The sequence below is a fragment of the Halictus rubicundus genome, chromosome 13, assembly GCF_050948215.1.
Source record: "Halictus rubicundus isolate RS-2024b chromosome 13, iyHalRubi1_principal, whole genome shotgun sequence".
Taxonomy (NCBI): Eukaryota; Metazoa; Arthropoda; class Insecta; order Hymenoptera; family Halictidae; genus Halictus; species Halictus rubicundus.
Window position 1 is genome coordinate 5140474 of NC_135161.1, and position 13211 is coordinate 5153684.

General features: G+C 41.4%; 2 protein-coding genes and 1 long non-coding RNA gene across 6 annotated transcripts in view; 1 reads left to right on the forward strand and 2 right to left on the reverse strand.

Moving 5' to 3' along the window:
* The window catches only part of Dora (zinc finger SWIM domain-containing dorado), a 493890-nt gene that overhangs the window by 179440 nt on the left and 301239 nt on the right, over positions 1–13211 (forward strand). The gene's annotated exons all lie outside the window — the stretch shown is intronic.
* The window catches only part of LOC143360136 (uncharacterized), a 178039-nt gene that overhangs the window by 125490 nt on the left and 39338 nt on the right, over positions 1–13211 (reverse strand). The window lies entirely within an intron of this gene.
* The window catches only part of Jupiter (microtubule-associated protein Jupiter), a 138718-nt gene that overhangs the window by 123184 nt on the left and 2323 nt on the right, over positions 1–13211 (reverse strand). The window contains exon 1 of one of the 2 annotated variants that reach the window (XM_076798699.1): positions 11378–11943. The exons of the other annotated variant lie outside the window; for it this stretch is intronic. Coding sequence (XP_076654814.1) covers positions 11378–11418 — 41 coding nt within the window. The 5' untranslated portion in view covers positions 11419–11943. Of the gene's footprint in view, positions 1–11377; positions 11944–13211 lie in introns of those variants that run through there. 2 annotated transcript variants of the gene reach the window in all.

Sequence of the window (13211 nt, forward strand, 5' to 3'; positions counted from 1 at the left end):
GATTCGATCCGATCCGATCCGATCCGATTTCCTGCGGATCAACGGGATTAGAAGATCTCGCGATTACGGATGATTCGCACCGCTAACGGAAACGGAAACGGGAAGCAGGCCGAATTAATTAGTCTGCTGCCCGTGCCTCCGGTCCAGAGATTCGTCCAGCAGCAGGCAGAGAAGAAGGTTCTAGGTTTTTCGGGTTTACGAGGGAATAGAAGGTTCGAGAACGCGATGTCCGAGGAGAAATGCCGCGTCGTTTAATCGGGGAGAAAGGCATAGCTAAATGAACGTAATCGTATTGTCGTGAACAATGCCAATCACCGTCTATTTGCGTAGACATTGTAGCCGCTTATCAGCCGTGATTGCATTCAATCCGACACGCTGTTAGAGCTGCCAAGTACCTGCTCGTGAACGAATTCGCTAACAACGGCCAAGACGCGAATGCCAATGGGAACACGGGCATCGATGCGGTGTGTCCACGCATGCGAATCCACCCCGTTCGCGATCGCAACGAGATTTCTCTCAGGGAGAACTCACAGTCTTCAACAACCCCCTGTAATTGTTTGCTTTTGCGAAGGGATCGAAGGAACATTTCGCGTCCCCTCGGAACACGCGAGTTTCTCGCTTTTACGATGTCGCCTCAGAGATGGGACAGTGCAGTGTCTAGATACAGTGAATTCTCGATAATTGTCAAGAACACGGGTGTTACCAGCGACATATATCGTCCAGGAGACATACATACCCGAGCCGTGTTACGTTTACCGAGGCCTCTCGAGCTTCATGGGATATATCCCGCTATAGTGGGGATAATTCCGCGACGTTTATCGTCCAGGCCTTGGCGACATGTATCGAGAAATCGGTGTAATCAGTCAGAACAGTTTGTTAAATGGTAGAAAGGAAGATCGACAAATGTGTTCACGGTTTCAGAGGACAGTACCCGGAGACTTTTGAAACCGGTCGAATGAGAACGGAACACGAGAATGTAAAAGAGGAACGGTGAAACGAGTCGCGAGAGAAAAGCGACGGTTCCCACTGCAACAGGACACCGACGACAACCACGCGCGCGGCCTGCACTGCAACTGCACTGCACTGCACTGCACTGCATTGCACTGCACACCTCTCTGCGCGTTGCGTTTCGCGCGTCACGTCGCACGGTACGCTTCGATGTATCGAATGAAACGCGACACGCCCTGGGAACGCGACCACCGAGGAACACCGACGGATTAAAAACGGTGGAAATGAATGGAAATCGTTTCCATTCAGCCGTGCGAACACCTGTGCTGCTGCTCGCCGCGACGCGGCTCGATCGTTCCTTTCCAATTATTCCCATATACAGTGACTCCCATAAATATTCGGACACTAGGTATAACTAACTTTATGACTTAATAATTCGTTTGTTGATAAAGCAATCGCCCTGGAAATTGTTTCTAGCAATAAAACATTTATTAAGGATGATAAACATATATAATTTATTTGAAAAATATACATACGTTTCATAATAAAAATTATTAAACGAAATCATGGACCATTTGTGGCTCACAAAAATATTCGGACACGTATTATATTTCTCTGGCAATCGCCTTCTGGGGACGCGATATTCCAAGAACGGGAAAACGTTTGTTTACAAACAGAATCTCGTGGACCATTAGATGTCCATGCCACCTCACTACTGTCAGTAGTAAACGTGAATTCGTTCAAAATGGGTCGCAAAGGAAAGAATACGAGTTTCGATGTGCGACAGCTTGTAATTTTTCATCGAGAAAAAGGAAAAACCTATCGCGATATTAGTGCAATGCTTCGTATAAGTAACAGTACTGCTCTGCAGATATCTGTCGACGATTTTATACTGAGGATCGCATTGATTCTATTCCGCAAACTGGAAGACCAAGTCTCTTATGTACGAGGGAGAAAAGCAAAATTATTCGGAAAGTGAACAAAAATCCGCGCTTAAGTGCCCCAAAACTAGTTAGCGAGCTATTAGGAGAAAGCTCCAAAAATGTTTCAGCCGAAACAGTTCGGAGAGTGCTGAGGCAAGCTGGTTACAATGGAAGAGCAGCTAGAAAAAAACCATTTATCAACGAAAAGAATAGGAATAAACGAAAAACCTTTGCAAGAGAGCTAATTTCTAAGGATGAGACATGGTGGGAGGATGTCATATTTGCTCATGAAAGCAAATTCAATCTGTACAATTCCGACGGAAGAACTATGGTGTGGCGGAAAGCGAATAAAGAGTTTAATTTTGAAAATACAAGAGGTACAGTGAAACACGGCGGAGACAGCGTAATGGTCTGGGGTTGCATTTCGTCATATGGAGTCGGTAACCTAGTGTTTATTGACGGTATCATGGACAAAAATCATTATTTAAATGTACACAAAAATAATTTAATTCAAAGTGCTGAAAAAATGGGGCTTAATAATACTTTTAAGTTTTACCAAGGCAACGACCCCAAGCACAAGTCACGTATTGTGCAAGAATCTTTATTATACCGCTGCCCCAAAATTCTTCATTCGCCGCCCCAATCACCGGACCTTAATCCTATCGAGAATTTATGGGATGAATTGGATAGAAAAATTCGAAAAACCCCAATTACATCGATAGCTGAATTACAGCAGAGACTTGCAACTGACAATGAGTGGTCGAATATAACTGTTGAATATTTTAAAAAAATTACAAACAATATGCCAAACAGGTTAAGACATGTTCTTAAACAAAATGGTTATGCCACGAAGTATTAAACAAATTTTATAATGCTAAATGACATTATCTAAATTGAAAAATTAATATTGTCCGAATATTTTTGTGAGCCAAAAATGGTACATTATTTCTTTTACTAATTTTTATTATGGAATTTATGTATATTTTTGAAATAAATTATTTATGTTTATCAACATTAATAGATCTTTTATTGCTAGAAACAATTCCCGGGACGATTGCTTTATTAACAAAGGAATTATCAAGTCGTAAAGTTAGTTATAGCTAGTGTCCGAATATTTTTGGGAGTCACTGTACACTGCACGAAATTTCTATAAAGCCACCTACATTTTGGTGTATTTTTAAAAAATATAGAGCAATTTGTTACTTTTCAAATATCTATAACATTGTATACTGACTGCTGAGTAGAGATATATACGCCACTCTCTCACAAATGTTTACGTCTTTAATTTATTTACATTTTCGTCGAAGGCCGCGGAACGGGAGTGCGAAATTTCTATAAAGCCACTTAGTTTGTGTTTAGATTTTGTGTGGATAACACGAGAGTCTCGGCAAAGAAACATTAATTGTAATTCAGATGTGCGTATTTATACTAAAATTGATTTTTAAATTCATAAAAATTGTATATATATTATATTTGTATTTGTTTTTATTAGAATGCCACGAGGCAAGTTGTTGACCAGTGAAGAGAAGGCATCCATTGATGCTTATAAACATATGGCGTGTTCTAATCGATCAATTGCGAAAAAAATTAATAGATCGCGTACTTTAATAGATAATTACATAAAGTTGGGCGAAGAATATGGTAAGAGACACCCTACAGGTGGAAATAAAAAACTGACAAGAAGACAATATTGATTATTGATGAGGCTGGCAGCAAGGAAAACAAAAAGTGCAGCACAACTTCGAACTGAACTACAACTACCAATAACAACGAGGCGTGTGCAGCAAATTTTTAAAAGTTCAGGGCGTTTTTAAATGGAAAAAAATGCTCCAGAAACCAGCACTCAAAGAACGGCACAACAAGCTCGTCTCGAATTTGCACAAAGACATATGTCCTGGACAGAAGAATGGAACAATATAATTTTCTCCGATGAGAACAAATTTAACTTAGATGGGCCAGATCGTCACAAGTACTACTGGCACGATTTAAGAAAAGATCCTAACGTAGCAATGAGTCGTAACTTCGGTGCAGGCTCATTAATGATTTGGGCTGCATTCAGAGCCAATAAAAAAACCCTAATCTGTCGAATTAACCACAAAATGAATTCGTCACAATACACGGAGCTGTTGGAGATAGTCTTGATACCATTCACTGAAGAAATTGAGACTGACAATTTCATTTTTCAACAGGATAACGCCTCAGTTCATGTATCAAGAGAAACAAAGGAGTGGTTAGACAGCAGAAATATCGGGGTTTTGACATGTTCACCAGATTTAAACCCAATTGAGAACCTTTGGGGAATACTTGCAAAAAAAGTATATGGCAATTGTATAAACAGTACAACTCTGTTTCTGAGTTATGGACTGCAGTGAACGAAGCGTGGACATCGATCGAAGTAGAAACTCTTCGTGCTTTGATTGCATCAATGCCTAATCGAATTTTCGACGTTATTCGAAAAAATGGCAATTATACTAAGTATTAATTTCGAAATTTAGAAGAAATTTTTGTTAATATTGATGTTACCTACTTAAAAAACGTTTGGCTTTATGGGAATTTCGCAGTTCAATTTTTGTTAAACTATATAATTTTACGTTTTTTTATAAATAAATAATATATCTATGACTGCAAACATGTACATATATGGTTTCTTTTATTAATCCAAAAATGCTATGATGCTAAATGAAAAAGAGTTACATTTTTATTCGATGAGAAATTAACAATTCATTAACGTTAACCGCACCGCAATAGAGCTTCGGATTGACGTGTATACACGTCGAACGCGCTTAACCGGTTAAAGTGATAACAAAGAGGTTTCAAAAGAAATATGTAAAACTAATATGTAACCGCGTATCTTGTGGTTCACGAATTCCACTATGGAAAATATAAATTGAAACCACAAAATTGGACATTTTTCGTTTGCCATGAATTATCGGATTCGGATCATCGTTCGATTAACTTTATTGCTATAAACAAGGAATATTACTGAGGAACGATAAAATGAATTTGTTTCTAGTGTATGAATGAAATATTTTTTATTTAAGTCTCCCGGATATATACCCGGTTATTTACTAAATAAATGACGCGTTTTAATAACATTCTTTTTTTAATTTTTGCTAGTAGGAATTACTCAACCTAAAAAATAAGCTAAGTGTTCCGTTAAAATTTCCGGGTTTGCAAAGTGTTCCGTTGAACAAAAAGTTTAGGAAACCCTGCCATAAACGAATTCCATTCGTGACCTTCGCGATACTTGCACGCGAATACGCTTCGCGCTCGGTCGTCCGTAAAATGATTCATCTCGAAAGATTTGAGAGGCGACACCCTCGTAAACTCGATTACCGATAAGGTATCGTGTTCTCGTTTGAGTGTTCCTCTCGATGATTGATCTTGATACAGTATTATCACACGTTTTGTCCATCTGAGAACAATTTTGTAACTGTTTGCTCTGAGACAGCAAGTGGGTTCTTGGAATCGCATCGATTAAGAACTGATTCATCGTGGACAAATGGAGCATGTTCGTCGCTTACGATGGCACGTTAGGGTGCGTGCCCATTTGAGAGTATAACTGTCGCGAACTATGTACTCTCGAGAGTCAAATTCGTCAGTGTTTTATTATGCAAAGGAATAGCACTCTCCGATAGCTTTTTGAGAGTACTAGCGGAGAGTGCTATTCCTTTCGTGCAAAATAAAACACTGACGGATTTGATTCTCGAGAGTACAGTGATTTCTCTATATATGTCGCCAAGGCCTCGATGATAAACGTCGCTGAATTATCCCCACTACCGCGGAGTATACCCCGTGAAGACTCGGGCATTATGTCTCCTGGACAATAGACGACAAGACCAGTGTTGTTGACATACCTATACAGGTGTTTCATAAATACAGATACAGGGTGTTTCGTAAATCGTGGGCAAAACTTTAGGGATAGATTCCTAATGCTTAGAGACGACAAAAAAGTTATTGTGACGAGAATTGTGACAGAAAAACTCTGATAACTAGGAAACTAATCTTTTCCGGACTTATGTTAATGTAACTCTTTTTCTTCTATAAGCGTTAGGAATCTATTCCCAAAGTTCAGCCCACCATTTCCGAGACACCCTGTACATTCCAATAGCTCAGACAACCAAAATTTTTCGCCTTGCAAGATTTGAAAAATCGTATTTTGGCCAACTTTTCGGGGCAAATACTCCACCGTGTGCTGATTCAGATAGTCTAGAGCAGTGATGGGCACGGTAGGGGCCCCTCCAACGCCTGCCTCTCCCACCAATCTCTCTTTTATGCATCGCACGCGTCTTTGTTGCCCCGTGGTAACGGCGCACAGTGGTCCAAATCGAGAAATTCAGTGACTTTTGGCCCGAAAATGAACTTTCATGCATCGATACCTGATCAATGAACATTGCTTCCCAAATGTCCATAGACCTCGGAAATGGAGAAATTAGTACAATTTATTAAATATTATAGTTGTAATAAATATTGAAAGTTGGACATTTTAAGAAGAGTATTTTTCACGAGAAAAATTGCTTCACTTTGATGCGATGCCCTGACGTTCCTATTTAATATTTTCTCGCGCTTTTTTTTTTTTAAATTAAAGAGCAGATTTTTGCGATAAGAAATCGTGTCTTACATTATTAATTAGTCTGCACAATGTATTAAAAGTTAATGCTGGACTAAATGGAGAAAATTAAAAAAATTTTTTATATTCGGTAAGAGATATCTTTAAAGTCCCAGGAAGTCCCAGTTTCTAACAAATTGGACTATTTTCAGTACACCTTCCTCTATATGATGGTATAAAAATTATTTCCGCACTCTTCCGCCTTTGCAAATTATAGCAGTTTAAAACTGACAATGTTACGATTATGATTGGTATCCCATGCCTGCTTCAGTCCATAAGTTATTAATGCATGGTGCAGATGTAATAAAACACGCGTTATTACCAATCGGACAATTATCGGAGGAGGCTCAAGAAACACGTCACAAAGACTTTAAACAATTTAGATACAAACATACAAGAAAATCAGACAGAATATTAACAAATGAAGATGTATTTTATAGACTTTTATTGACATTGGACCCGCACATGTCAGCAATGCGAGTGAAATCATGTAAGAAAAGAATACAAAATTTAGAACCAGAAGCTGAATTATTAATAATTAAATAATAGAAAAGGCAGGCTTTGAAATGGATGGACTATAAAAAATAATGCTAGACAAAACCATTTGAGAATGAAGACTGACAAAGTATAAACAAATATTATTTTTTCATATTTCATGTTATTATTATTATTATATTATAAAACCATCATTGTTATCACATTTTTATCACAAAAGATTTACAAAAATGTTACTAAATTATTTTATATTATATACAATATTACAAATATTATCAATTATTATAAAAAATATCTTTTGACACAGTTATGTGACGTTTTTACCCGACCCCTCAAATTTACATTTTTCCCAATTCATTAAACATTGCATGTGTGAAACAAAGACAGAAAAAATGGTTTGGAAGATTGTATTTAAACAATTTCTTTTTTAGTGAAAAATATCAATGAAAATTAATAAGAAATTATTGTTTAACAAATTTAAAAAATATTAATTTTTCTTTAGTTCAAATTGACTATTTTTTAAATGAATTTTAGTGCAAATTTCATCCCGATAACTCTTATGGTACAAAAGTTATAACAAAAAGTCACTGAATTTCTCGATTTGGACCACTGTGCGGCGCTTACTGGAAGGGGACAGTGGGCGCTATGGTGGGGACGGTCTCGTCTCAATTGAGACAAAAATGCCCATCCCTGATCTAGAGGATCTGATGCGGCTCCCTTTGGGTCCTTTAGCAGGCCGATTAACACGATCCGATAAGACAACGAATCAGACGCGACAGAAGACGAGGAAATTCGTCGGCGCGCGAACCGCCCACGCGACCAAAGCGGAGACGAGACGAAACGAGACACTGCTACTCGACTTTATTATCTCGAGTGGCTTTCAGGCGGTTCTAGTGGCCCTCTTCTCCCTTCCCCTGATCCGCAGATTGACGGCAATTAGAGTAGGACGAGAATTCCGGGGGGGAAAGCGTAGTTCGCATCGAAAAAAATTGCCGGCGCGGTAAAGGGTCGATGCCCGATACGCGGGTAAAACCGTCCGGGCTTGTTCGGGATCGTCCAGCACGCGGCTAAACACGGTGACCCCGTCGTTAACGGACTTAACAACCAGCTAACGTCGACGTCGCGTCGCTTCGGTGTGTTTTTCGATCTTGTATGTAGTTAGCTCACGGCAAATAAGACGGTTTTCGCGTTCACGGATGGCGAGACACCGGCGTTCGATTTTGCTCGATTCGATTCGATCCAATACGATCCGACACGATTCGTTGCGCCACGAACCGATCTCCGTTCTGTCGACGGAAACCAATGAATTAGGGCCGATGCTGTGGGAACCGATTTCCGATCCAAGACCGTGGTTTAAGGACCCGGGATGGTCACGTGACTTTTTAATTAATAATTTCCATTCACAGCCTTCAGACACAGACTTAAAATTCGTCTTGGTCTTGATCCGACGGGTCTTTAGTCTGTGACTAAACTTGTCACATTTTTTGCTCTATATTATTCAAGTTTTTGGCTTTATTTCGCAGAGAATCGAGACAAAATATAGCTCAATTTGTAGCTGGAGATATTTTCTAGCGCGCGCTGCTCTCGATCTCATCCAGAAAACTCATCCAGTGGCATAAAAATGGATTCCACGGCATGCACATCGTCAATTTTTAGTCTACTTCTAACGCCTTACATAGGGGGACCTATAAGTAATCAATTATTTTGAAATCTAAAACAAACTTTGTAGTAAGTTCAAGTTTTTATTTCTTAATTTATTATATAATCTCCATCATTGTCAAGGACAGTTTGCCATCTTTCCTGTAAATTTTCAATCCCCCTCTTATAGAAATCCAGGGTTCGTCAAGCAAAATATGACTCAAGGTGCCTCATTACATCTTCTACAGAAGTGAATGTTTTATTTCTTAAATAATGCTCCAGAGATCTGTAAAGATGATAGTCAGAGGGAGCAATATCGGGTGAATATTCTTGTTGGTCTTAGATAATTGATGCGGTACACATATTCCTTGCCTATATGCTTTTCCCATTTCGTGTGGGTGCCTTTGTACAGTTGACCATGTGGACCCAAGGGTTCCTGATAATTCTTGTATACTTAATTTTGGATCAGCTTCCACTAGAGACTTTAGGGTGTCATTATCAAATTCAAGTGGTCGTCCACTTCGAGGCCTGTCAGAGGGATCATAATCACCAGCAGCAAACCTTCTGAACCAACGTTGACACTTGTTGACCTTCAATACATCTCCATAGACATCGCAAATTTTCTTCGTTGTTACCGTCGCATTAAATCCCGCATGAAAATGAAAAAGTATGCAATGACGAATACGATCCTCGGAAGGTACGGACGCCGCCATTTCATTACAGGGTTGTCAAAAAATTATACTTTTCAGAATATTTTGAACAGAGGCTGCTTCGAGGCTGCAACGATCGGTACAGAACTGAAGGCAAAACAAATTCTTTGCAAATAATTGATTACTTATGGATACCCCTAATGTAAGGACGAAAAGTTGAGGCACGTAGAACCTTTTTTCGCCTAATTTTCTCGGTAACCTGGTCACTCTACCTTATCGCGAATCTACGAAGACCGAGCCCTTAACTTTTTGTTAAACTGTTCGTCGGTTGGTCTTGTATCGAGCTTAATCGTATCGCGCGTGAATGCCGTCTGGCTTATGTCACCGTGGGATGCAGGAAGAGAAGACAAGCACTTGATGGACCCCATAAACGAGGCCCTGTGCCATACTGCGCGAGAGAGTTCAGGCTTCAATTTTCTTGACAATCTACAGTATACAGTGAAACGATTATCCCTCGCATTCCATGAAACGCAAAATACTGATCCCTCTCGAAGGGAAATCGTCCCCAGTCTGTTCTCGAAAGTAGCAGGAATATTTAGTTAAACCTGGCCGCTCGAATGCGCTCGGTGTACACCGGGGTCCTGTTTAAAAACGAGTTCTACCCACACGACAAAGTGAACCGTGTCACAGTCGGGCTCTCGCCGCGGCGAGGCCGCGCTTTGTGTAACGAAAACGCCGATTGTAATAATACAATCGAAGAAAAGCTCCCGGGGAGAAACCGGAAACCAGTCTCCGGCGCATGCATCCGACGGACGCCTATAATGTATCTCGATTTAATATCGATTATTTGCTAGCGGCACTTGACAGCCGCGTGCAAACGCGATTGAAGTATGCCGCGCGCGGCCTCCGTTTCGATAAAACTGATTCATCGTTTCGCGCGATAACTAGTTTCTCGAAATAGACTATCTTTTGTGTAAAACCGTTCCCGAATCGGCACCCTTTGCCGCTTATCTCATCATGTACTGTTGAATGACTCACCGATTTCACGGTTCGAGTCCGAATCCACTGATAAGACTAACGCGGAATTGTTAACGGATAGATTGCGGATGTTACATTTTCAATGTAACGTCTACTTTTCTCGATTCACCGAAAAGATCTTTGTCCGGCGTATAATACCTATACGCCCTTCTATGAAAATGTTGTAACGAAACAGGAACGGCGTAACAGAAATTCCGTGGGGAGTATAGCGTGACTCGGACCAATAAACGAAACACGACGGAAAAGAAGCACGAGGCTATGGCTCGGCAACTGGTTGGTCTCGTTACACTGGCATTAACCTTTGTACAGGTTCCGTGGCCGTCTCGAAACGGTTCACGTGTTCTTGTTTCGCCCAGCGATCGTAAAAATAGAAACTGGACTGGATTGGTCCCCCATCGATTCCCGTTCTCCTTGGGACCGTTAATTACCAGCGATTAATCACGAAATTTGTCGCTTCGGGATCTACGTATACTTTGTTGCGTTCCCGTTCCCCTTCCCGTTCCCGATGGAACAGTCGTCGATCTCGGCGGTTACCGACAGGTACAGCTTTTGGTCGATCGTATTTCGTAGAGGCTGTCGGGATCGTTTCCACGCGAGGTTTCCCCGGCTCGAAAAGCTCGGCGAGGCCGCGTGCTGAACGGTCCAAAGAATCTATGCACGGTCACATGGAAACAGGACCGTGAAAATAAACGAAGAAATTCTAAAAGGAGACCGCGGCCTCGGTCGGTAAAACAGAGAGCGCGCAAGCAACAGGCGGGGGACACGCGCGGCTCCCCGCATACTTGCGCATCGATTCCGCGAACCGTAATTAGTTTAATCGCATTTACGGACTCGCGATTCCGATCTATCGATAGCGAGCGGGTCGTCGAACTTGTCTCCCGATCGTGCATTCCCGAGGAGAAAGGCGTTTCGAGGTTATAACGTGTCTGTCAAAATGACAGGAAAAGAACGACGAGCGACAGATACATATATATATATATATATATCCCCCACCCGCCGCCCACTAGGGAGCTCGATCGAAGGACAAACGAAACCAGCGTAAATTCTCTGGAAAAAATTCTGTTCGCTTCACCAACCTGGTTTTGAATCGTTGGGTATCGTCCTGTCCAGCCCACATGATTTTCCTTCGTCCGAACGATCTCTCGCTACACTGAAGCACGCGTGTTTCGAACGTCGCGACGACAACGGAGACAACGACGACGACAACTCGTGTGCCGGTTTATGCGCGTTCGAACAGGCTCTCCGACGTGGGTCAGTCCAGGCTGGGTCACACGTCTCGCTCCCCTATCTATCCCCCTCGCACCCGAGAACCACGGAAACACGTTGAAACGAAACGGCGACAGAATCGCGAAGTGAAAACCTCGAACGCGCGCCACACGAGGAGGAGGCGCCACCTCGAAAAACTGGAGGAACACGATAGAGATAGGGGAAGCGTGCCGCGTTCCGTACAATCGCGAAATCCACTGACGGTTCGAATCGACTGCGTCTCTCGCGTCCGGCCAGACTTTGCGTAGGGAGAGAACGATCCTCGTGTGCACGGGGCCTTAGGCCGGTTTTCTCGGAGTCTGCGCGAACGGCCAGCCGCCCGACGCAACGGGACACCAGTCGTGGAGAAATATGTCTTACGATTGCCGAACCTGACGATACACTCTTGTCGATATAACACGCAATAATGTTACTCTATGCCGGCGATAGGACACGTGTCTCTTGCGAAGAATCTCCTTTTCGATAGTTCTGTCCACGGAGACCATTCTATCTGGCTACTTCTTCGTGCCAGCGACCGCCGCCGCGACGGTTATATTTATCCTTTGTGCCGCACTCCTCGCGGATTTTGCACCTAGCGAAAATACCTTGCGTCTCTTTACCTTATAGGGCCTGAACGCCGCGACAAGTAGTCAGACACACGTGGGCGTACTTTGCAATCCCACTTCATTTTTATGCACCGTATGATGTGAACCCCCCTTAGCATAAAACCTCTTTTCTTAACCCTCAAACGTCCACAATATCCAAGCTAATTCATTAACACTGAACCTACCACGGTCAAAATGACCGGTTTTCTATTTCATAATTATTGAAACTATAAAAACATTTTCACAGGAATTTACTGAATTGACTTCTTTGTGTAACACTAGATTTACGGGACCCGTCAAAATGACGGATTCTAATATTTTTAATTTACGAATATTGCGATTGTAAAGATGCATCCATGAGGAATTATCTTTCTTTGGATATATATTATTAAAATGATGGCCATAAATTTTGAGAGATACAATCATGTTATTTTTGTAAAGTAATGTAAAATAGTCATTTTTAGTGCTCCGTAAACCTAGTGTTAAGCACATATTATAATAAAAATCGTACAAAGTTTAAGTCAATTCAACTTCCCCCTTCTATAAGACGTTTCACTTTTGTATGTTTTGATAGTTTTAGTGTTAATTTGCTCCATACATTTTCTATATACTACAGATATTTCTTTTAACGCCCTGAGCATTAAAAAAAGATCAAATCGTGTTCCACATTTCACTTTTACATAAGCTTTACTACCAAAGAGGGTCCGATGAACACATCTGGTCATTTCAGGGAAAATTAACCCATATGTATATAAAAATTACAAAAATAAGACTATGCATAAATCCCACGATCGCATCACCCAAGAATAACTTGGGTTGATAACTCGGGTCCATTCTCTCCAATAACCGACAAAATTTCTGTTTTTGGAAAATTGCGTATTCCCTGGTAATGAATGATACGAATCGTCGATTCGTCACCGCACGAACGACAGCCCCAATTGTGTGGCAGGCAACGCACGCGAACAAGGACATTCAAAATGAATGTTGCCCTACGAGCACGACGATATTCCCAGAATTGTCTCCCCGGTTGCGGCGTTCGAACAACAAAAAAAAACCCAGC